Source organism: Engystomops pustulosus, chromosome 1 (assembly GCF_040894005.1).
Source record: "Engystomops pustulosus chromosome 1, aEngPut4.maternal, whole genome shotgun sequence".
NCBI lineage: Eukaryota > Metazoa > Chordata > Amphibia > Anura > Leptodactylidae > Engystomops > Engystomops pustulosus.
The window spans coordinates 42,900,963-42,925,262 of NC_092411.1; the positions used below are offsets into that span (position 1 = coordinate 42,900,963).

A 24,300-nucleotide genomic window follows, 5' to 3' on the forward strand; every position below is an offset into this window, starting at 1 on the left:
GTAGGGGTCCGATTGTATATGTTAGTATTTCCTATTAAGAGCTCCTATGGGGAACCATGTGTCTACATGGATATATACAAACTATTTTCTGTATATACTCGAGTATAAGTCGACCCAAGTATAAACTGAGACCCCTGATTTTAACACAAAAAACTGGAAAAACCTATTGACTCAAGTATAAGCCGTTGGTCACAGCCCCCCAGTATGTATTATATAGCCTGCCAGCCCCCTGTAGTATATAGCCTGCCCGCCCCCTCTAGTATATATCCTGCCAGCCCCTGTAGAATATAGCCTGCCAGCCCCCTCTAGTATATATCCTGCCAGCCCCCTCTAGTATATAGCCTGCCAGCCCCCTCTAGTATATATCCTGCCAGCCCCCTCTAGTATATATCCTGCCAGCCCCCTCTAGTATATAGCCTGCCAGCCCCCTGTATTATATTAATAAATACCTTATCTTCATGTTGCTGAAGTTAGGGACTCGGCACGTAGCCTGCCATGTTCAGAATCTAGAACTACTCCATCATAATTAGTATACTACCACAAAGAAAACGGAGTTGCAACGTTCTTATAAAATTAATACATATAATCTTTATTATACACACAAGACAACACAAAATTGTGTTGTCATAAATTAAAACAATATGATTGTGCAGAGGAAATCCAAAACAAAAAAAGGTCCGGAGAGACAATTGTCCACATGAATGTACAACAGGGTATGCGAGTTCAATATGAATCACACCTCAATACTAAGTGAAAAGACAAGTGTCCTACCCATTATGCGTCGTCTGTGGCTGCCTCCCGGACACCCCAACGCGCGTTTCGCCCACGCTTCTTCAGGGGGTACTAAGTGTCTTTTCACTTAGTATTGAGGTGTGATTCATATTGAACTTGCATACCCTGTTGTACATTCATGTGGACAATTGTCTCTCCGGACCTTTTTTTGTTTTGGATTTCCTCTGCACAATCATATTGTTTTAATTTATGACAACACAATTTTGTGTTGTCTTGTGTGTATAATAAAGATTATATGTATTAATTTTATAAGAACGTTGCAACTCCGTTTTCTTTGTGGTAGTATACCCCTGTATTATATTGCCTGCCAGCCCCTGTAGTGTATAGCCTGCCGTCCCCTAGTATGTAGTCTGCAGCCCCTGCCCCCAATATAATGCCTATAAGGAAAAAATCAAGAAGTGTACTCACCTTCCGACACCCTCAGACAGGTCCTTTTCTATACATCGCAGCTCAAGCATCGGCTCGGTGTCCCGGTTCGTCGCAGGCACCATGACCTCAGCCGCTTGCTGACCATAGTGTGTGCTGATGCCGGAGCACACATTAGAATGTCAGCGTGCGGCTGATGTCACGATGCCTGCGATGGACCAGGACACGGAGCCGATGCTGGAGTTGCGATGTATGGAAGAAGACCTGTTGGGGGGGGCGTCGGAAGGTAAGTACACTTTTTTTCTTGACTCCAGTATAAGCCGAGTTAGGGTTTTTCAGCACATTTTTTGTGATGAAAAACTCGGTTTATACTCAAGTATATATACGGTAATACAGCTATACTTTTCCTTTAATCTGCCTCATACTTTTTGCTATGTAACCTCTTGCAGTCTAGCAAATGATTGTAGTACAGCAATGTTTGACCTTCTGACGAAGCCGCAGGGTGGAACATACGTCGAGGTGATTCTGTCCGCGGCGCGGCCACTGACAGGATGCAAGGTATACATAGGACTCTATTTTTTAATTTTTAATCTATTGTGGTTTATTTTACATGGCTTTTTCCCAGCACGTCTGATTTTGGAGATGATTCATCTCCTCTGAATCACTATATCCTTTTGTATATAAGAACTATATGTGCTGGTATTCATGCGTATCAGATTATTCCTGTGTATTACATATTCCCCCATTTACTTTTTGGTTTTGCGCTCATTCATAGCTTTACCTTGGAGGAAGAATATCTCTTGGAGACCTGTTATAACTGGTATTGTCTCCAGTGATTTAGGCATTGGTTACCTCTCAGTGGTGAATCCACGCTGCGGATGCTTAGGTGTTTACCGCCTTTTTTAGTCAGCATTGTTCTGATTTTATATTTCTGACTGTCTCTCCATTTGATTAGATTTTGTATTCAAATATTTTTGTATTATCATGATGTATTAAAGCATTGAATTTTACTCATATGGTTTATGATTATTGTGTACACTCACCTGTTTTTTTTTGGTTTGTACTAGTGGCCTTGTGGTTGAACAGAATATTTTTTTTTCTAAAGAGTATTTGATGAGTATTTTTAGAACTGTGTGTAATCAATGACTCTGTCTCCAGCCTCTAAATAGATCCGAACACCGTCTCCACTAGGTCAGACATGTTTAGACCAGGTCTGTTGTGGTGGAAATTTTAGCTATAGTCTTCTGCCATAAACTATGGTAAATATGTGGACCAAGGTTTACTTGTTCAAGAATCACTCCCAACCCCTCCCCCCCGTTCTCTACCCTGATACAGCCAAAGTGGCGCTCAAGACGGGAAACACTTTCAACTGCCAGGGATGGGGAGATTCTCCCCCTTAGTATGTTGATTCATTTTGCAGACTGGTCACAAAGACATTGAAATCTATGGGTTTGTGGCATACATAGATGGCATCCGTGTGTTATCTTTTTTTTTTTTTTTTTACAGATTCAAGACATTATAACACTTTCACAAAGTTACAAGGGATAGTTGGGGGCATTTATAATATCTTGTATGCCAATTTTGTGGCATACAAGCAATGAAAAAGAAGCAATTCTTTCGCCCCAGGCTATCTCTGGGTTGGGAGGCCTCCACATTAACTGTAGCCAACATCAGGTTCATAGTGCAGGTTATACTGCAGTTCTATCCTAAGCAGGCATAATTAGTATTGGCACACAATCAGAGATCTGGATAAATTCCCTCCAATAAGTGTTTCACATCTGAAGTCAAAATAACAATTCCATGAAAAGTGATGTCAGATGTTATAATTAATTATAGATCCACTCATCGAATTATATGCACATACATGAAGATAATTTGATGATGGCTCTTTAACCATAGTTGTGAAACATGGTCTTCCTTCCTGTATATCGCGCTTGTATTCTAGACTGAACCAGCAAAAACAAAAACAAATTACTGTTACATTTGTTTCTAAAATTACATCATTCATGGAACTACTTCGAAGGTTGTTGATTTCTGAAAGCTTCATCTTCTATTATCCACTTACAGCAATTAGCATCCATTATCTGGTGTTCATCACATACAAATCTAATACACATGTCTCATTGAACACAAGTCGAAAATGGTAAATGAAATAACCTCCAGTTCCCTGTATTCTATAAGATACTAGGATACGAAAGACGTGCAGGGTAATGGAACATTGTAATCATTGGCCTAAGATTATAGACTGGGAAAACTGCCCATGGTCAAAGATTTTTTGGTGTAAAACATTTGTTTTTGCTAATGACTGATCAATTGATGACCTACAAGACTCATTTACAAGATTTTTCATTACCGTTTTCTGATAATATGATGCTTCAGTGGTTGTGTCCCAATGCCAAGACCAGTCTTTACTTTTAGGCTTTGTCTACCCTGGCATTATTTTCAGGTGCAAATTTCAGATACAAACAACTAATAACCTCATAGACTGTAAGCTCTTGTGTCACCCCCTCATCCTCATAGACTGTATGCTCTTGTGTCACCCCCCTCATCCTCATAGACTGTAAGCTCTTGTGTCACCCCCTCATCCTCATAGACTGTAATCTCTTGTGTCACCCCCTCATCCTTATACACTGTAAGCTCTTGTGTCACTCCCTCATCCTCACAGACTGTAAGCTCTTGTATAAGCTCATGCTTATAGACTGTAGGCTTTTATTTTATAGACTGTAGGCTTTTGTGTCACCCCCTTCATCCCCATAGACTGTAAGCTCTTGTGAGCAGGACCCTCACTCCTGTTGTTCCATATGACTGTTTAATGACGCTGTAATGTAATACTATATTTGTATATGTCCCCTATGATTTGTACAGCGCTGCCACATTTGTTGGCTATATATACTAACTATACACTTACCGTGCCTCAAAACTAACCCACATTGAACAATCTTCTAATTTCCTTCTGCTCTTTAACATGCTTCTAAAGTGAAGCAATTCCCGTGTGAGAAGTTTGAAAGCCATTTTAATGCTAACCTCAGTCAAAATTTCATGGTACAGAATAGGGCACATTTACTACGGCTTTGCGGCTCTTTGCAACGCACTTTTTTCGGACTTTGCACCTTATTTTCATGCGATAACATTTTGGGGGCGTGCCGCCGGACGATTCTACTGATTCGGACTGAGTGCGGGATTTAACTAAAAAGATGGTGAACTATGTCGGACCTGAGCTGGGAAGTGTCACATTCATCATATCTGGCGCACAATCTTAGTGAATCGCGGCAGAGTGCATTGGAGTCAGACACTGCACTTTCTGTGAACTCCGGGAACGGGGTAAGTAAATGTGCCCCTATATGTTTGACAATGGATCCAGCATAGAGTAAATTTAATTGTGCAGTATAACTCAAGCCTAAATAGGGATCTGAAACTATTTTACTGAAATGGTTTGTCCACTTTTCAATATCTTGCATTAGACAGGTCTCTGCATGTATATGTACCTGTGTCTTTGCCTCCTGTGAGAGCGTCAGCCTTTCCCCTGATATCCATATGATTCACTCTGAATCTCTACACATCTCACTGACAGTCACAGGAAGAGAGGAGGGGAGAGTAGGATGTGTTACAACTCTACTGCTTCAGTTTTTCCTCTTTATTACAGCTCAGACATGTAGACAAAGATTCCCAGAAAGTTTGCAGACAGCTCTAAAGTAAGTAGAAGGTATCACTTGATGAACACTCAAGAATTATTATTCTACTAGTATCAGACACATAGAGCAAGAACATGAGACAGATCAAAGCTAAAAGATGATGAGATCCATGAGATGCATATAACACACAATGACACTCTAGCTCTTCTACATCTGTGCTACAACAAACACTGTCAGCTCTGAGCTACAACACACACAAAGTGCCTCCATCCCCTGGATAAAGACCTTTTCTTATCTGTAGCTCATAGAGTAAGTCTCTGTCCACTGCTGCTTGCCGGCAGGAAGTGCCTGTGTGGGAGCTGGTCTTGTAATGGAGGATGAGCTGGAGGCAGAGAGGAGAAGGAGACAAGAGAAGCTATTCTTGAGAATAATCTGCCATGCCCGACCATAGTCGGAAGATTTATGGTCGGATCCCAGGGCAACCAAAATTGTATATGCCAGGACTGATAGCAGCACCCTTATGTAGGGCTGATGGGTTTATATTGCATTTTGGGGCCTTTCAAAGACTTTGTAATTTTTACTAATACACACAGAAATTGATGTAAAATGTAACTGTTAGTTAAGGTAATGCTTAAGAGTTTAGGCTTTTATGCTATCTCAAAAGTTATACACAATAAAACAAAAAAATAAAAATTCTCTTTTTAATTCTCCTTAAATAAATGTGTTCTGTTTTTTTACAAAACAAAACTTTGTCATTTGGGGTTAAAATGAATACTATATAATATTAAGTTATATTAAGTTTTTTTCCAGTTAAAAGTATCGAAAATCTAAGTGTTATAAATAATGAATTCTTCAGAAGACCACTCCAAAGGGCACATAAATATCCTTGAGCAAGTAAAGAACAGAATATGAATGGAAATACAGACACATACAACACAATCGGAAAGCCGAGCTATTGCCAAGGACTGATTTAATAGCAGATTTGAGTCATGAGTTCAGTGACTGGGCATCTCTCCAATAACGAAAGGAAACTTCCAAGAAAATACCAGTTACATCACTGCCATTTTAGCCATTAAACCATTTACAATTTTTTAAAATACGATTGTGGCATCTTGGCACAGTAACATTTGTTGGCACAGACAGAAAGGAGTATCAGAACAGTGATAAATAATAAAGCAGTAAAGTCTTCGTACCATTAGAGTTGAACATAAAGTACTGTATGACTAATTGGTGGCACCCTATTAGATATCTACATAAAAGTCACCTAGTGGCTCTTAGCTCCACTGTTACTAGTCCTTCTTTGAGACATTCAATAAAACGTTCATGGAAGCAATAATTCAAAGAGCTCAGCCCAACATGAATTCATGAAAGTTTCACACAGATGCTGAAGATTATTGGATTCAATTCCACATATTTGTTCCAAAAGTTTTCTGTGAGTCTAAAATCAGCCAACTACATGGGCCATTGGAGTTTTTATGGTGCCAGTTATCCTACCATTTATGGTGCCATTATCCTACTGAGGGGAAGTAGCCTGTGGTTACAAATTGTGGATTTAAAGTCAAGAAAATGGGGAGAATTTCTAAAGTCTAGTGAATTGTATTGAATTGTATTGAAGGGGTCTCAATTCCCTTCCCTTACTGCATGATGGACATACTAAAAGGATTCGGCTTCTTCGTGTATCCGGAAGTGGGTCCACTGCCGGAATTAAATATGTTAGCGGTTAGACCTGGAGGAGATGTCAGTGATAGTCCGATGCTGAGGCTACAATGAATACGACCTGACTCGAGTGGAAAATCGACAAAAATGACGAAAATGGTGCTTTATACGTGTTTTAATGTGCCAGAAGGAAGTGGACAATGCATGTTAAATTTCCTCCACTGTATACTGTAAACCATTGGTCTGAGTCCTAGAACTGTATGAGTTCCATTAAATCTCACTATTTAAACCAAGATTTTCCAGACCAGTTGACTTTCATCATTTGGCCACAAACTTGTCCATTCATTGAGAATACTACTAGTCTTTATCATAGTCTGTCAAGTTAAAAGCTCAACCTACTATAAAGATGTGCTCTTCCTAATATCACATCATAGGCCCTTGACATTATTATTTTAGTTTCTGTCATTGTGACAGCTGAAATTGGCTTGGTCACTCTTTCATCTCCTATCTTATCTCATTATGCAGCATTTATGGCAATACTTTACTATCAAGTACTTAATATGTCAGTAATGGTGCATGGAGTAGAGCCAAGATGCCTCAGCACAAACATCACTAAGGTTGCAAACCATTTGGAGCAATATCAAGTCACTTTATTTGAAAGTCTTAATACAGTGCGTTTCAGGGCTCCGCTGCCCCTTTGTCAAGTTAATAAGATGAAATTCATCTTAGATTTCAAAATATTATTAATACTGTAAATACATTATATATAATCCACCCATAGAGTAAACAGACATCTCAAGCTAGATGTAACCCATGTACAGTTGGATGATGTGTCCCCAAATGTTCTAAAAAATCCAATAGTCAATATTGTTAGCCCGAGGAAAATTCACAAGTCTGCATGAAGTTTGGAAGAACAGATTATTTACATTTATATCCCCGTGTGCGCTGCCTGAATGTCTCTCTATCTGTACTGAATGCTCGAGTGAGCTCAGTTAATAATTTAAGATTGGGTTTCACTGTTGAATTTAAAGCAGCTATATCCAAAGTCCCCAAATAAGCAATAGTAAATATTCAAGGACTGGTAAAAATATGAAAGAAGTTTTTATGACATAGAAAAACACACTCACCATGTCCCTTTTTTGCAGAGGATCAGAAATCCAAAGCAGAAAGATGATTCTGCTGCAGATTTTTGTGGGTGTGTGTGGGATTGTCATAAATCTCATACATTACATTGCTACTAGGGGTGAGCGGACCAAAACTTCACTTTTTTTTGTGACCCAGACATATTGCCAATTGACGTCCTTAGCTACTAGCCATGGCTGGGATTGGTAAGTAGTGTCAACCTGATTAATCACAGCCATGGCAAGTAGCTAAGGGTTTCAATTTACCGGATCGACTGCCATCCGGCAATATGTAAGGGTCACCAGGGAGCACCCGAGTCCCAGACCTGAACTTAGAAGTTAGTGCTCATCTGACTCATCTTGTCTCAAAAATGTTGCACAAATGTCACTTCTTTCCATTTTCTAAGTTCTCCTTAAGTATGGTTTCATCAGGAGTTTTTTTTCCGCCAAATAATGACGCAAATTCTAGAAAATAAAATGTCATTTGCAACATTTAGCACATCTGGAATAGAAGATAAATGTGTCTTACTGACGAAAAATAGATGTCCAGTGGACATTTCAAAATGTACCCAAAAAGGCGCAAAAATTGCAACAGGCTAAAAAATGTCTCAAAATGAAAAATACAGATAAATGACCCCCAATGTCTTTACTTACAGAGACCCTTTCTTTGTTTAGTTATCCCAGAGGAGAAACGTCGGGTTATTTCACGTTTTGGAGAAGTAAAGTCTAATTACCAGATATATTTCTATGCTTTGTCTTAGGGCATCTAGCTATGTGTGCATGTAAAATAGCAAGCTTTATTGGCCATGAATAATTTGGCAGCATCTTGTTCCCTTAGTACCTTTGCTGTAGGGAATAACAACCCAAAGGCAAACTGTAATAATCTTTGCCTCCCCGGCTCCTCACCTTATGAATCTTAATGATAATCTCTGTCATCTGTGCATACTTCTTTCTAATGTGACAGAATACAGGGAACACAAACACCCACAAAAGAGGATATAAATAAAGGCAAATGGTAGTCATGAGAACAAAAAAGACATGTTCTGGAGAAAGACTGCCGATTCAAACAAATTAAAACTCAAAGAGATGAGAAATATATAACAGAGACATGATCCTGTGGTGACACCATCAGAGAGGAAGATGGATTATCGGGAACACTACTAGGAGTATTGAAGTGTGTGGGGACATATTATACCTACTATCACTATAGGACTATGTGCACATACTGTTATTCAGATTTATACAAAAATGGGATTTATGCTTTAATATAGAAACTTTCACAATGTCTCATTGAATGAGACATTTTACAATAGAGTTAAAAATGTTTCTGAACTGTGACATCACTGTGTGTATTATCTCTGTACTATGACATCACTGTGTGTATTATCCCTGTACTGTGACATCACTGTGTGTATTATCCCTGTACTGTGACATCACTGTGTGTAATATCCCTGTACTGTGACATCACTGTGTGTATTATCCCTGTACTATGACATCACTGTGTGTATTATCTCTGTACTGTGACATCACTGTGTGTATTATCCCTGTACTGTGACATCACTGTGTGTATTATCCCTGTACTGTGACATCACTGTGTGTAATATCCCTGTACTGTTACATGACTGTGTGCATTATCCCTGTACTGTGACATCACTGTCTATACTATCCCTGAACTGTGACATCACTGTGTCTATTATCACCAATGACATCACTGTGTCTATTATCACCAATGACACCAATGTGTAGTATATAATAACCAAGTATAATAATGTATATTTTCTAGTAGAAGTGTCGAACTAGTTTAAAAATGTGGTACAAAGAATTGTAGACCAATTTCTATCATAACTAAATTAATTATTGTCCCCCCATTGTCTGTTCTATTATCTGTTCTTTGACCTCATCGTGTTCATTATTCTGTATATATGCATTGTGACATTTCTGTGTTTGTTTTCCCAGTATTGATGTCACTGCATGTGTTATGTGTGTGGTGTCACATCACTGGGTTTATTAGTTATAGCCTGTAACTTATTTTATTTACTCTATTACATATGCATTGTGACTCCACTGCGTTTAATGTTTATGACAAAGTTCTATAGAAATAAAAGTTTAGTTTATAAATAAATGTATATGTTACATCAATATTTATGTAATAAATGAAATGCATCTCCATGCTAGAACTTTGGTGTGGGGTAACTAGGAGAGGCAGGGCCCCATATTAGGCTTTGAATGGGGCCCCTCTTACCACCTTAAAAATATAAATATTTGTATACTCACACATATATATTTACAATCATATACTGTATATACACACATTATACACTCGTGCACACATATAGAGCATATACATATACACACATACAGTGTCATATACAATCTTACAGAATACAGTACATATACCAATCGTACAAAATACAGTACATACACCATATACACATTACATAGACATACACAGCATAATATGCATATAATGGATCAAATCCTCTATTCTTTAATTTGTCAGGTCAGGTGGTCAGGCCCCATGACAAAGTGGACCCCATAGCAGCTGGGACCCCTGAACAGCAGGGGAGCAACTTGAAAATGTGATTAGAGAGTTTTGAGGTACCTGGGCCAAGTAACTTAAAGGTCTCATTTACACAATTGATTTTTATCAATAAAATAAATAGTAAAGCAAAAAAGAAACAACATTTCATATATTCCAGGTGAAATACATCAGGTGAATATACCACCCCCCTCCAATTTAATTCATTTACTATGGTGGCACTGCATATAAAATATAGATGCTCTCTGTATAAATTAATTGGAGAGGGGCTGAAAATAAATAATATCCCTCACAAATATATATATATATATATAATTAAGGGGGTTACCATATAATATTTTATTCAGGGAAATATAATAAAACACATTAAGAGTTTGTGAGGGATATATATTATTTAGGAACACTGTTATCCAGGTCACACTATACTGTGACTGTGGTATTTTAAAGGGCGCAGTGTGGCGCTGAATGCATCTGGCAGTGATTCAACAGTGATAAGTCAAGTCCAGGTAAAATCATAATGAAGTCCTCTCCCTGATGGATCAGATCGTTGACTGTAAGTTACTAGTATTCACTAATATGTGTCACTGACTGACCTAATAGAGTGTGAGATAGTTCTTAGCATATGTACAGGGGCGTAACTAGGAGAGGCTGGGCCCCATAGCGGATTTCTGCATGGGGCCCCCCTTCCCCTTCAAAAATATATACATATTTGTACCAACATGATTATAAAATCACATGCATTTACACATTCATATATACACACATTTATATATTATACACACACTGGTGCACATTTACTAAGCACAGTGCAGTGTGTACTATGTGCAGTGTCCTGTGTAGTGTGCAGGGGGTGTGAGATTCAGGATTTCTGCCGCACGTTCTTCATGAATCTGGTGCCCCCTGCACTGTCCTGACAGAATGCACCACAGAAAAGTCTGACAGAAAAGTGGCGCACAGCCCTTAGTAAATGTGCACTAGTGTGTGTATAATATATAAATGTGTGTATATATGACTGTGTAAATGCATGTGATTTTATAATCATGTCTGTACAAATATGTATATATTTTTGAAGGGGAAGGGGGCCATGCAGAAATCACATACTTACAGGCATATATACCCACATACACATACATACAGGCATATATACATACATACAGGCATATATACACACATACAGGCATATATACCCACATACACATACATACAGGCATATATACATACATACAGGCATATATACACACATACAGGCATATATACCCACATACACATACATACAGGCATATATACATACATACAGGCATATATACACACAAACAGGCATATATACCCACATACACATTCTTACAGGCATATATACATACATACAGGCATATATACACACATACAGGCATATATACACACATACAGGCATATATACACACATACAGGCATATATACCCACATACACATACTTACAGGCATATATACATACATACAGGCATATATACACACATACAGGCATATATACACACATACACATACATACAGGCATATATACACACATACAGGCATATATACCCACATACACATACTTACAGGCATATATACACACATACAGGCATGTATACCCACATACACATACTTATAGGCATATATACATACATACAGGCATATATACACACATACACATACATACAGGCATATATACATACATACAGGCATATATACACACATACACATACATACAGGCATATATACATACATACAGGCATATATACACACATACACATACATACAGGCATATATACATACATACAGGCATATATACACACATACACATACTTACAGGCATATATGCATCCATAGAGGCATATATACACACATACACATACTTACAGGCATATATTCATACATACAGGCATATATACACACATACACATACTTACAGGCATATATTCATATATACAGGCATATATACACACATACACATACTAACAGGCATATATACACATACTTACAGGCACATATACATACATACAGGCATATATACACATACTTACAGGAATATATGCATACATACAGGCATATATACACACAGGGGTGTACCAAGCCTGTCTGCTGCCTGAGGCGAGCCATAGAGAGACGCCACCCCCCCCCCCCCCCCATATAAGTATTATATCAGGGAATGTCAGGACCAGATCCATCATATTGGTTTGGTGTAGAAATAAAGAAATGCAAAATGCATACAGCGTGCCACCATATAGTATAAGATAGATAAAGCATATCGTACCGCCATGCAGTATAAAATGCATACAGCGTACCACCATGTAGTATAAAATACATACAGTGTACCACCATGTAGTATAAAATGCATACAGCGTACTGCCATGTAGTATAAAATGCATACAGCATATCGCCATGTAGTATAAAATGCATACAGTGTTCCACCATGTAGTATAAAATGCATACAGTGTACCGCCATGTAGTATAAAATGCATACAGTGTACTGCCATGTAGTATAAAATGCATACAGCATACCGCCATGTAGTATAAAATGCATAAGCATACTGCCATGTAGTATAAGATAGATACAGCATACCGCCATGTAGTATAAAATGCATAAGCATACTGCCATGTAGTACAAGATAGATACAGCATACCGCCATGTAGTATAAAATGCATACAGCGTGATGCCATGTAGCATAAACTGCATACAGCGTACCACCATGTAGTATAAAATGCATACAGCGTACCACCATGTAGTATAAAATGCATGCAGAGTACCGCCATGTAGTATAAAATGCATACAGCATGCCGCCATGTAGAATAAAATGCATACAGCGTATCCCCATGTAGAATAAAATGCATACAGCGGAGCACCATGTAGTATAAAATGCATACAGCATGCCGCCATGTAGAATAAAATGCATACAGCGTATCCCCATGTAGAATAAAATGCATACAGGGTAGCACCATGTAGTATAAAATGAATACAGCATGCCGCCATGTAGAATAAAATGCATACAGCGTATCCCCATGTAGAATAAAATGCATACAGGGGAGCACCATGTAGAATAAAATGCATAAAGCCTGCCACCATGTAGAATAAAATGCATACAGCGTACCCCCATGTAGAATAAAATGCATACAGAGTACCGCCATGTAGTATAAAATGCATACAGCATGCCGCCATGTAGAATAAAATGCATACAGCGTATCGCCATGTAGTATAAAATGCATACAGGGGAGCACCATGTAGAATAAAATGCATAAAGCCTGCCACCATGTAGAATAAAATGCATACAGCGTACCCCCATGTAGAATAAAATGCATACAGGGTAGCACCATGTAGAATAAAATGCATAAAGCCTGCCGCCATGTAGAATAAAATGCATACAGCGTACCCCCATGTAGAATAAAATGCATACAGGGTAGCACCATGTAGAATAAAATGCATACAGCGTACCCCCATGTAGAATAAAATGCATACAGGGTAGCACCATGTAGAATAAAATGCATAAAGCCTGCCGCCATGAAGAATAAGATACAGCATACCGTTATGTAGTATAAAATGCATACATGCCCCCCCCCATCTAGTATAAAATGCATACAGCATACCGCCATGTAGTACAAAATAGAAGTCCTGGTTAATATTACAAATACAGCATATACATGCAGCATATATACACATATACAAACTGTTGATACAGCATATACACACACTGCACATACATATAGCAAATATACACACATATACAGTATATATATATATATATATATATATATATATATATATATACACACACACACACATTCATATATACACACACACGCATATACACATATACACACACAAGTATATACACACATACATATATATACACACACATACAAATATACACACACATACATCTATATATGCAAAGATAAAATACCATTAACTTTCTTTTATGGTCTTGGGGTCTTGGTAAGTTTGCTGCCTTGTCCATCGGTGGAGGTTTCAGGCCGGAAGCGAGGGTTGGGGGGGGGAAGTCGGGAGCGGGGGAAGGCGAGGTCGGAGCCGGGAACCAGCAGCCCAGCAGCGAGGAAGGGGGGGTTTGAGAGCCGGGACCACGGGAGGGGGTCGAAGCCGGGAGCTTAGTTTGGGGGGAGTGGAGCAGGTACCGCGGGAGCGGGGTCGCAGCCTGGAGCTTGTGTTAGGGGAAGTGGAGCCGGGACCGCGGGAGCAGGGTCGGAGCTGGGAGCTTGGGCTGGGGGAGTGCAGCCAGGACCGCGCGAGCGGGGTCAGAGCGGGAGCTTTCGTTGGGGGGAGTGCAGCCAGGACCGCGGGAGCGGAGTCGGAGCCGGGAGCTTAGGTTGGGTGGAGTGGAGCTACGAGAGCGAGAGCAGCGGGGGGAGCGGCGGAGTGTGGGGGGCGGGAGCGGAGGTATGCGCGGGTGGGAATGTCGGCCAGCGGCCGAAAGCACGGAGGTGGACTTATCACTGGACTGGAGTACCGGAGGCAGCGGGGGCGGGCAGGATTCTGCTCCAGCGGCATGAGAAGTTTGTGGGCGGGCGAGAGAGTGGGCTCGGTCCATACAGGTGGGCGGGCATGATCAGCACAGCAGGCGGAGCCCCATTACAGTGTGGAGAGCGGGCACCTGTTATTGTGCTGTATCGCTCGGTCATCAGGGAGAGAGGGCCCGGGATAACGGCACTCAATGATAAATTCTCCGCCGTCCATCCCGGGCCCCTGAGACGTCCGGGCCCCGTAGCAACCGCTACGGCTGCTACGGCGGTTGTTACGCCACTGCATATGTAGTGTCAGTCATAGCAGGTCAGTAAGCCAGCACCACTCACTGACCTTATTTGAGGATGTCATCAATTGCTAGTAACGTTGACACTATTTTTCATCAGGATATTTTTAAAATTTGGACTGTAGATTTAGTGGTAGGGGATCAAGGGTAGATGGCTAAGGGAGAAGGGGTGTCATTCCAATTTTTGCCTCAGGCAGCAAAAAGTATACAATTAACCCTGCCTTTTCACAAAAGCTTAACATTTAGTGACAGACATCCTGACCTGCCATCCTAGAGGAAAAGTGAAGAACAGAGATATGAGCGAATCTATTCATCTGTTTGTAGAATTGGTATAATGGCCGGTAAAAGCAAAGGACACTGAGCCCTAAATGGAGCCCCCTGAAACTGTCCCTGCCTGCTTACTATGTCCACCCTAAATAGTTGTCAGGTACTCCCTATGCCAAAGTGAAAACACGGAACAAGGTGGACAACACAAACACAGAAGATAGGTCAACTAGCAAGATCATAAGATATATATCTACACAGTACAGAGATGGCAAAAGAAGAAGAGTGGTCTGAACAACAGCCAAATTTAAAATGCCAGAAATACAAGCAGAGTCTTTCTCACAAGTAAGAAGCAAGTAAAGCCAAACTGCATGTTAGCAGAATGCTTATGGAAAACTAGACCTCCTTGTCCAATCTGGCTGGAGCAGAGCTCTGTCATCACAGTTAACCATTGGTGGACCAGAAAAGACCAGTAGATTAAGGGAGCATTAATTTCCTTATCTAAGCGTGTGTTCACACAAATAATAAACAAATTGCACAAACAAAATGATTGCCTCCTCAGTCGTAAATAATGGTCCGAGGGCAGTGCTGACACAGACGTTTCAATTGGTTCATTTTTTTAGGGACAAAAGCAAATCTTTTAGGACACATTTTTCAAAGTCTGACTAGCTACCACTGTCATTCATCCCAGAGCTAATGGAGGGGGATGAAGAAGGTGAAACTTTAAATTCTAAAAGAAAATGTCGTAAAACGAGATAAGGAGCTTTTCATAAAAGTCAGTGTTTTGGAGGACAGGGGTGGGAGTTATGTATCAATTATCCGAACAAGTGGAACAGCATATTTTCAAACCGATTCCATTCAGACCTGTACAGAATCTTTTAAAATATTTGTTGAAGCTTCTACGAATAAAACCTTGGATGATTTACTCATCTCTAGTAAGGAAGGACAATAAGGATCTGTATGTAAAGATGTTCTTCACAGTGACTGTATTTCAAAGAAGTTGTATTTCACTTAATAGGCAGAATAAAAGGATAGAATAAATATATGAGATGTTTTACACATTTCAAAGACCAAAATTGCTAGGAGGTCAACTGCAAAAGCTCCTCTGCCACATGTGTTTGAAGAGCTACATCAAAGTGAAATATATACATGAATATCTCACAATTTCTCCAGTGGTTGGAGAGGATCAGAACATGCAACTATCTATGAAGAGGACACATATCTTATGCTTGCAATTCTCTCTAGAAAAAGGAGTTCTTGTGAATTATAGAAGACAGTTCACATTATTCAACTAAAAGTTATAGTCATAAAAAATAATGGGGGTCATTTACTAAGGGCCCGATTCGCATTTTCCCTACGTGTTACCCGAAAATTTCCGATTTCCGCCGATTGTACCTGAATTGCCCCGGGATTTTGGCGCACACGATCAGATTGTGGCGCATCGGCGCTGGCATGCACGCGACAGAAATCGGGGGGCATGGCCGAACGAAAACCCGACGTATTCGGAAAAACCGCCGCATTTAATAACCGAAAATGTGTCGCTTGGGAAGCGCTTACCTTCACCTGGTCCGGCTTGGTGTATTCCGGCGCGATCAGATGCATTTGAGCGCAGCAGCGCCACCTGGTGGACGGCGGAGGAACTGCCATCATAAATCCCGTCCGGACCCGAATCCTGTTCAGAGAACGCGCCGCTGGATTGCGAATGGGCCGGGTAAGTAAATCTGCCCCATTGACTTCAAAAACTTACTCTACAAATGTTTTCCCCACCATTTATGAAAAGCATGCTGGCAATACACATTAGAAACAACTAATGTAGGCTGATGGTTGCCTGGTGAAACCATCATTCCAGAATCCATAAACATGTCTCTGGGAGAAAATATGGTTATATCCTGAAGACCTGACCACAGAAAAGATGGTAGATACAAAGGTTTCCACTCCAGGCACTTCATGATGAGTGAAACAAGTTAGGTAAGTCTAGGTAAAATATTTTCGAGATCCATGTCCCGGGAGGGCACACCATCAGTCAATCATAGAGGGGAATGAAACCTCTGTTCTCATAGTCAGTGGCAGTTCTAGTAATCAAACAGTCACAGTAATCTCTTGTAATCCCTGTTCTGGTAATAGGGAATAACAGAAAATCCAATAACTGGTTTAACATTTACATTAAGTTTATGCTCACAATACAAGGGGCAATGTTTAAAGCAGTTTTGGAGAAGGGTATCAATCAATTGAAAATAATGACTTGGATGATTTGGATTCTGACCCTGAATCTAATTCTTAAGACATGAAAGATTTTTGATGCAGTTCCAATTTATTTGTGGTCATACCCTATAGCAGTGGTGGCGAACCTATGGCACGGGTGCCAAAGGTGGCACTCAGAGCCCTTTCTGTGGGCACCCATGCCATCGCCCCAGCACACCAGACAGGACTCAAAGAATCTTCCTGCAGTTCCAAGCAACTTAAAAGATGCTGTTTTCAGTGATATTTTGATACTGAATAGACAGGGCCGAATTATCTTTGGAGGATCTTCTGTGGCCCCACGATTCTCTGTGTACAGAGGATCACTGGAAAGAAACTAAAATTATGCAAATTTTCCTAATTTATACTATGTTACTGTTCTCAGGAGGCCAATATGATTGTTGAAGAACAGGGAGCAATAAGTTACTGCTTTAATTTTTGGTTGGCACCTCGTGATAAATGGGGGATTTGGGGTTACTTTTTGGGCACTCGGCCGCTAAAAGGTTCGCCATCACTGCCCTATAGTAATTACAGTAATTTGTCGGAATAGTTGGTAATCCATTAATCCCACTTTATGAGTCTGTTGTTGCACTATAAAGAACTTTCAGGAAGAGATTTCTTAACCATAAAGTAAGTTGAAAATGATTTAGGAGATCATTCTTAATGATTTATTATATGTTTTTATGTTTTTTATGTGTTGAGTTGTGGTGCAATAATTTCCCCTTGGTGGTAAATAAAGACCTTATTTTCTATTAAAAGGCCATATCTGAGCCCAGATATAATTCACATAATATGGAGATGCCCCATACTCCTGGTTACAAACAAACACTTGAGATTCTATCTCCTCCTGGCTCATACCCAATCTTCGAGTCTCACCCTTTTCAAAGCACCAGTTCTCAATTAGGGTTCCAAGCAATATGGAATCCTTCCATCTCCCTCAAGCACTAACCCTCCACAACATACAATAAAGGTGAACTATATATGGCACTTTTTCAGACCTATAGATGTCCTGACAAAGTTCAAACTCAAAATGCTATCTAGATAGTACTACTCTCTGACACACCTTGATTGTTTGTTCCCACAGGTATTGTATATAGATGCTGGTGGAATTCTGATCAAAGAGGTACTGTGGGGGAGATTTATTTTTCATTATCAAGGTAAAACTGTTCTAGTTGTCCATAGAAACCAATCAAAACGTGGCTTTAATTTTATAAACAGCTGTGGGAAAATCAAAGCTGAACTGTGATTGGCTGCCATTGACAACTAGAACAGTTCTGCTCTAAGAGACTTCTGATAAATCTCCCGCTATATGTTTTGGGTTTGTCAGGTTCTTATACAATATTTGAGGGAAGTTGTTACACTAGCCATATTGGGAATTGGCATATGAAACACAGCCACTTGATTCCATAAACTTATTTGGTATATACTATAATCAGTTAAGCCTCTTAAAGCCAGATCTTGGAAATTAATTTCCCCACCTTTAAATTTTGAACTGCATAAACATGTATGGGTCCACTTTAGGCATACTGGTTTTCCACTCATACTGTACATAACTAATCAAAAGGAAATTGAGATTGTGAGCTCTACCAGAGACAGTAAGTGAAATCAATGACCCAAGGCTATTAATAGTGGGGTAAACTGCATTACATGCAGGACATGCAGTTTGCCTCACTCATGTGCAGGGTGCACCAGATTAATGAAGACCTGTGTCACAATTATGTTGGACTGGCTGACATAAATGTGGTGCACAGTGCAAATACCCACTGGAATGCCCCTTTTGAGGCAGAGTATTGGGTCGCAATGGACACAGTGCAGAAATACTTCATAAATAAATGTGCAAGCAGTTTGCATATGTACTTATGTACAAAGTCCACCAATGTTTTTAAATCATAGTGGAATATATTGGCACAAGAAAAGGATAAAAAATAAAAAAATTAAAAAGTTTTCTGTTTGGTGTCAGAAAATATGAACATTTTTGTTTACATCCAGAGGGTGAAAAGCTCTACAGAGCCAATACTTCTTGCAGATGAGAATCAATCTGTACAATCCTCGGAGAGTCAACTGGCTTAGACCTGAGGCTGATACATTTTACACTGATATATTATAGCAAGCAGCAGAACATTCTCAGGTAGGAGAAGTATGAGGATTGTATACAAGAACGTGTTCAATGACATCATTAACTTTCAAAACCTTTACTATCATAGAGCTTTCTAGCAAGGAATATATGTTTCTAGGGTTTTAAGTCTTTTATAATAGTGTATTTAATTCCATATTGGATCATGGTTTGTGTTTTTAATTATGTGATTATTGTATTTGTTATTTGTGTGATTTACAGTAAACTGTAACTACTATGTTGTAATGATTTTTACAAATTTGTCATATGTGATTCCCCCCTTTAAAACAAAAAGAACCATGCGCATAGTGGGGATAGAATCATATAACCTTGAAAACTGGCAGAGAAACACACATATTTCCCACTCCCCATCCGTTTCCTGTTTCCTGAACAGCATGGCACTTTTGTAATGTCAGGGGGCGGTTAGCAGGATGGGCAAAAGTCAGGAAGGGGTTTGAACACCTAGCCTCCAAGATTTACTACAGTTTTTGCCAGAAAACAAGTAGAGACTTGAGCAAAAAACCCTGATCTACATGTTCGAACTGGTGAATATTGGGCCCATATTTGCCAAGAGGCTGGAGCCCCTTAATTTATATGGGCACCAGAGCACTAGTGGGGGGAACATTAAGATTGGAGTTTAAAATGCCTGTGTTAATGAATTTCCCCCATTTTCAGCAGCAGTGAGGGGGGCAGAGACTGAACTTTTTCTGCATCTACCTTGATGCTGAATCAGCAGGTTGTCCACCATATCCACCGTAATTTAGCACTAGTTGCCTTGTGAGTCCTACAAGTAAATCTTTTGAATACTGCATAGTGTACTTAAAGTATTTATATAGTAACTAGAGTGGCATCTTTCATCACTTGGAGGATCATGGAGAATGTAATAAGTAGTATAAACCAGTAGTGAAACTGTAAGTTACATAAAGTGTATAGTCTGTGCGTGAGAGTTAATAGCTTCTCTGATTTGCAGAAAGGGCCAGGAAAGCAGAAGGTGGGGGATGGAGCTGCAATGTAGTGTATGGCACAGTTTAAGGTGAGATTGGAATGGCTGGACTGAATTTTTAACCTCCTGAGTGTGCACGTAGCAGCAGCTCCTCCCCTCTGTCAAACTGTAGCTCTAAGAAACTGTACAGAATCTCAGGAGAAATCAGCAGAGCCAGGAGACATAGCTACTGCAGAGCCAGGATAAACTGAGGAGGATAGCAAAGAAACTGCTGGACATAGGTAAACAAGATAATAAGTTGTTCTTCCTCACAAAAGCTATAGATTTGTGAAAGAAATATTAAAGTTGTTTAAGTGTTAGTTACTCAGAAGTCAATTGTGGATGGTTTTCGCTTTTATACGGTCAAAAACAAGTCACTATAAGATTTGGTTTGTTGCAATAGTATTTTTAACAATAATTAATAAAACAGAAATGGTGAAAGATGTCTGTGATTGTGTGTTTATTGACTGCAGGGGAAATATAACATGTCTTGTCCACTAGTTTTCTGGAGGAAATGTGAAAAGCCCCATTATTGACAGTTTTGTAGTTTGGGCATGATAGTGCAAGGAACTTGGGCATGATAGGCATGGGCATGATGGGACAAGGAACCTTTGAATGTTTAGGTGGTGTGTTCAGGTGGAAGCATGAGCTCCCAGGCTAGACGTTTTAACTATAGTTTCGGCCAGGAAGCCTGTTCTAAACTGATCTTACTTGGCCACTTCTAGGTAAACTAAGAAGCCAGAGCCTCTCAGTATATCCTGCCGGCAGAGCATCAGTAGGGGGAATTAAGACTGGCTTTCAAAATGTAAGTCTTATTGAATGTTTTCACTGGACCACCATTGAACGATATAAACTCAGGGAAGTAACTTTTCACATCTTGCTTAAAAATTATTTTATTTTTAGCATTGTTTACCAACTAGAATGGTCATCATTTGGACATCCTTCGGATATCTATGATCGAGCCTCAGCGATCGGAAATTATATTATGTTCAGATTTCCCAGTGTCCTGAAATGTTCTACCTTGTGTACTAAATAAATTCAGGTACATAAACACTTTCCTGAAAACCGTTTTTTAGCCTACAGGAAAGCATACATTTAAATGCAATCTCATGCTGATAGTTCAAACTGAAACCTAAGGTGAGCTGTCAGAATACTTCACATCACTTTCAGGTCAACGTACTTTATTATTTTAAGGTTATACTGAAACTTCCCCATTTACACCACACTAAATAATAAAGCATTGTTCTGTCATCGAAAGTGTTTAGTACATTTTTTTTTTTTAATGTTAAGTTTCTTAAATAAAATATTTTTCCTGTTTTGGGCATAGTCAGGAATATAATGCAGCAAATGGATTTTTACAATGGCCTGTACACTTACACATACAGTATCCTAATAGAACAAACAACCCCACAGACACAGCCACAATGCAAAGTAATAAAAAGCCACCAACAATTTTTTTCCACCAACGTATTCAAAAAATATGGCCCCTTAAAGTCAATTTAAAGAAACTAACACCTAACAAAACATAAAATAAGATAACACATTATTTTAGATATGTGTACATCAAAAGTTTATACCTAGTATGCTAATGAGCAGAGATGGCCTAAGTGCAGATTGTAGGTGCACATCTGAATTAAATCAAAATGAAACAACAAGGATAATACAGTGGTCATTGGTCTCTAGTCAGGACATTTGTGTGTTTCCTTTTTTGTTTTTTTTCTCCATGTTTTGAACTTCATTGATTTATCTTAGTGGTTGATAAATGTATATTCTGGGGGGATTTTGCGACTTTTTATAAAAAAAAAAGTCACACAAAAGTCACACACTCTTTTGCAACCCCTTTTAAAGTTTTTCCTGACTTTAAACCTCACTTTGCAGCAAACTTGCGACTTTTTCATATGTCCATATCTGGATTTTAAAGATAAAGCAGGCGCAAAACTGTAAAATTCTTCTGCAGCTAACTTTGCTAGGCCAGTGGAAGAGTCAGAAATTTAGGCGCAAATATACAATTTTTCCAAAAAAATCTCCACCATGACTCCATTATTCCACCTCCTGTTAGATTTTCAAAATCACCAACTCTTCTGCCCACTCATCTAATGACCTCTGCTGTGTGCCACGCCGGGTCCGTAAATGGGAGAAACAACCTACATTTCTCTCCTTCTCTCATCTGCCATCATTATCTCTGCTTCTCCTTGGCACTGGTGATATCTCTCTAAAATGTATCAGACTGTCTTCAACCCTCCAAACTTTCAAGCATAAGCTGAAATCCATTGGTTTAATATGCCTACAACACACAATAATGGCACTACTACCCCTCATTGCATGTCTCCTTCTACCCTCCCTTAAAGATTGGGCAGGGTTCTGCTTCCTCTTGTTTGATATCTAGGTAGTTTTCGTATTTGCACTAGTTATTGTCTTAATGTAATGTAAGTGAACCCCTTATTGGATGCACAGCATTGTTGAACTAATGCTGCTCTAAAAATAAATAATTTTAATAATAATGGGTCCATTCCATGCTGTCTCTGAAGAGCGATACAGTTTATTAATGCTGTAGCAGACTGGTCCCTCCATTTACCATCTATAGAGAGTCACCCCTTCAACTCCTCAGGACTCTGCATTCCCACACTTGCACTGTGATTTGCTCTGCCATAGAGCACTCTTCTTCCTTGTTTGTTACTCTCCACATTGTTCTGCGCTTGTGCCGTTCTCCGTACATAAGAAAACACCGGGATAGGTACAGGTACACAGAATAGCTGATAGATCCTAATACGCATGCATGACATTTCATGCGACAGTAGAAGGAAGAGAAGCAGCAGTGGGTGGATATGGGTCTAGGGAAAGTCTTTACAATGAAAAGTGGATGGATATAGGATAGGATAGAAACCAATAAGCACCAAACGGACCAATGTATTAATTCTGGAAGTATGGGGAATGATAATAATAACCATTGACATATATGATTATTTATGGTTGAAAAAGTGTCTTACTATGCTGGCAGTGGATTCCATTAAAGCCATGAGGACACTTGCAGACATATCCAATAAATGTATCTCCGCGATAGGCTTCACTGATTTCACAGAATCCACCATTATGGCAAGGGTTTGGATGGCACGGATCTGGAAGAAAAGGTAGAGACAGATGGCAATAAATATTTGTTTTTATCATGCTAAAAATGTAAAAATACTCTGTTCATGGTGTTTTTCAATCTACAAAAACATTTTAACAAAGAAAACTAAAAATCTTTAGCTTAAATTCAAGTCTGATTATAATTTCAAGTGACTAGGGGTGAGTGGACCCGTTCTGGTCTGGCTTCACCAAAATACACTTGCTGTCAGGATTTAAAGGACACCTGTCATCTGGTCTCTGTCACTAGTCCTGTCACTACTACCTGTTGGAGCAGCTCACAAGGATCCCATCCCAGACTTTATCAAGTTAATTCATACATTAATCATTATAAAATAATATTTTCTTTATTATGTAAATGAGGCTGGTCACATGGTCAGAGACAGTGATGTCACCCCTGTTACCCCTCCCCTCTCCTCCCCCTGCTCATGTCTGTATGTAATGTATAGTAAAGCATTGCTGGTGTCTGTGCTTTATCTGCTGACATGCTCTCCCTCCTAATATACAGGTGAGACACTGACATCAGCTACACAAGTACCTGACATGTTCCGCTATAACATGGTTGCCTGGAGCTGTTGTATCTCTCCTATACACACACAGGATGCGGGCGGAGTGTCCGCCAGCACCAGGAAGCACATGGAGAAGCAATTACACCATTATAACACACACTTTTATACAGGCTGTCAGTCATGTCTATAG

At 39.6% G+C, this 24,300-nt stretch overlaps 1 protein-coding gene across 3 annotated transcripts in view; it reads right to left on the bottom strand.

Annotated features, from left to right (window-relative positions):
• The window catches only part of EDIL3 (EGF like repeats and discoidin domains 3), a 424,437-nt gene that overhangs the window by 201,612 nt on the left and 198,525 nt on the right, over positions 1-24,300 (bottom strand). For all 3 annotated transcript variants that reach the window (XM_072139426.1, XM_072139425.1, XM_072139424.1), the window contains exon 4: positions 23,466-23,594. In XM_072139426.1, the coding sequence (XP_071995527.1) occupies positions 23,466-23,594 (129 nt within the window). The remainder of the gene's footprint in view (positions 1-23,465; positions 23,595-24,300) is intronic.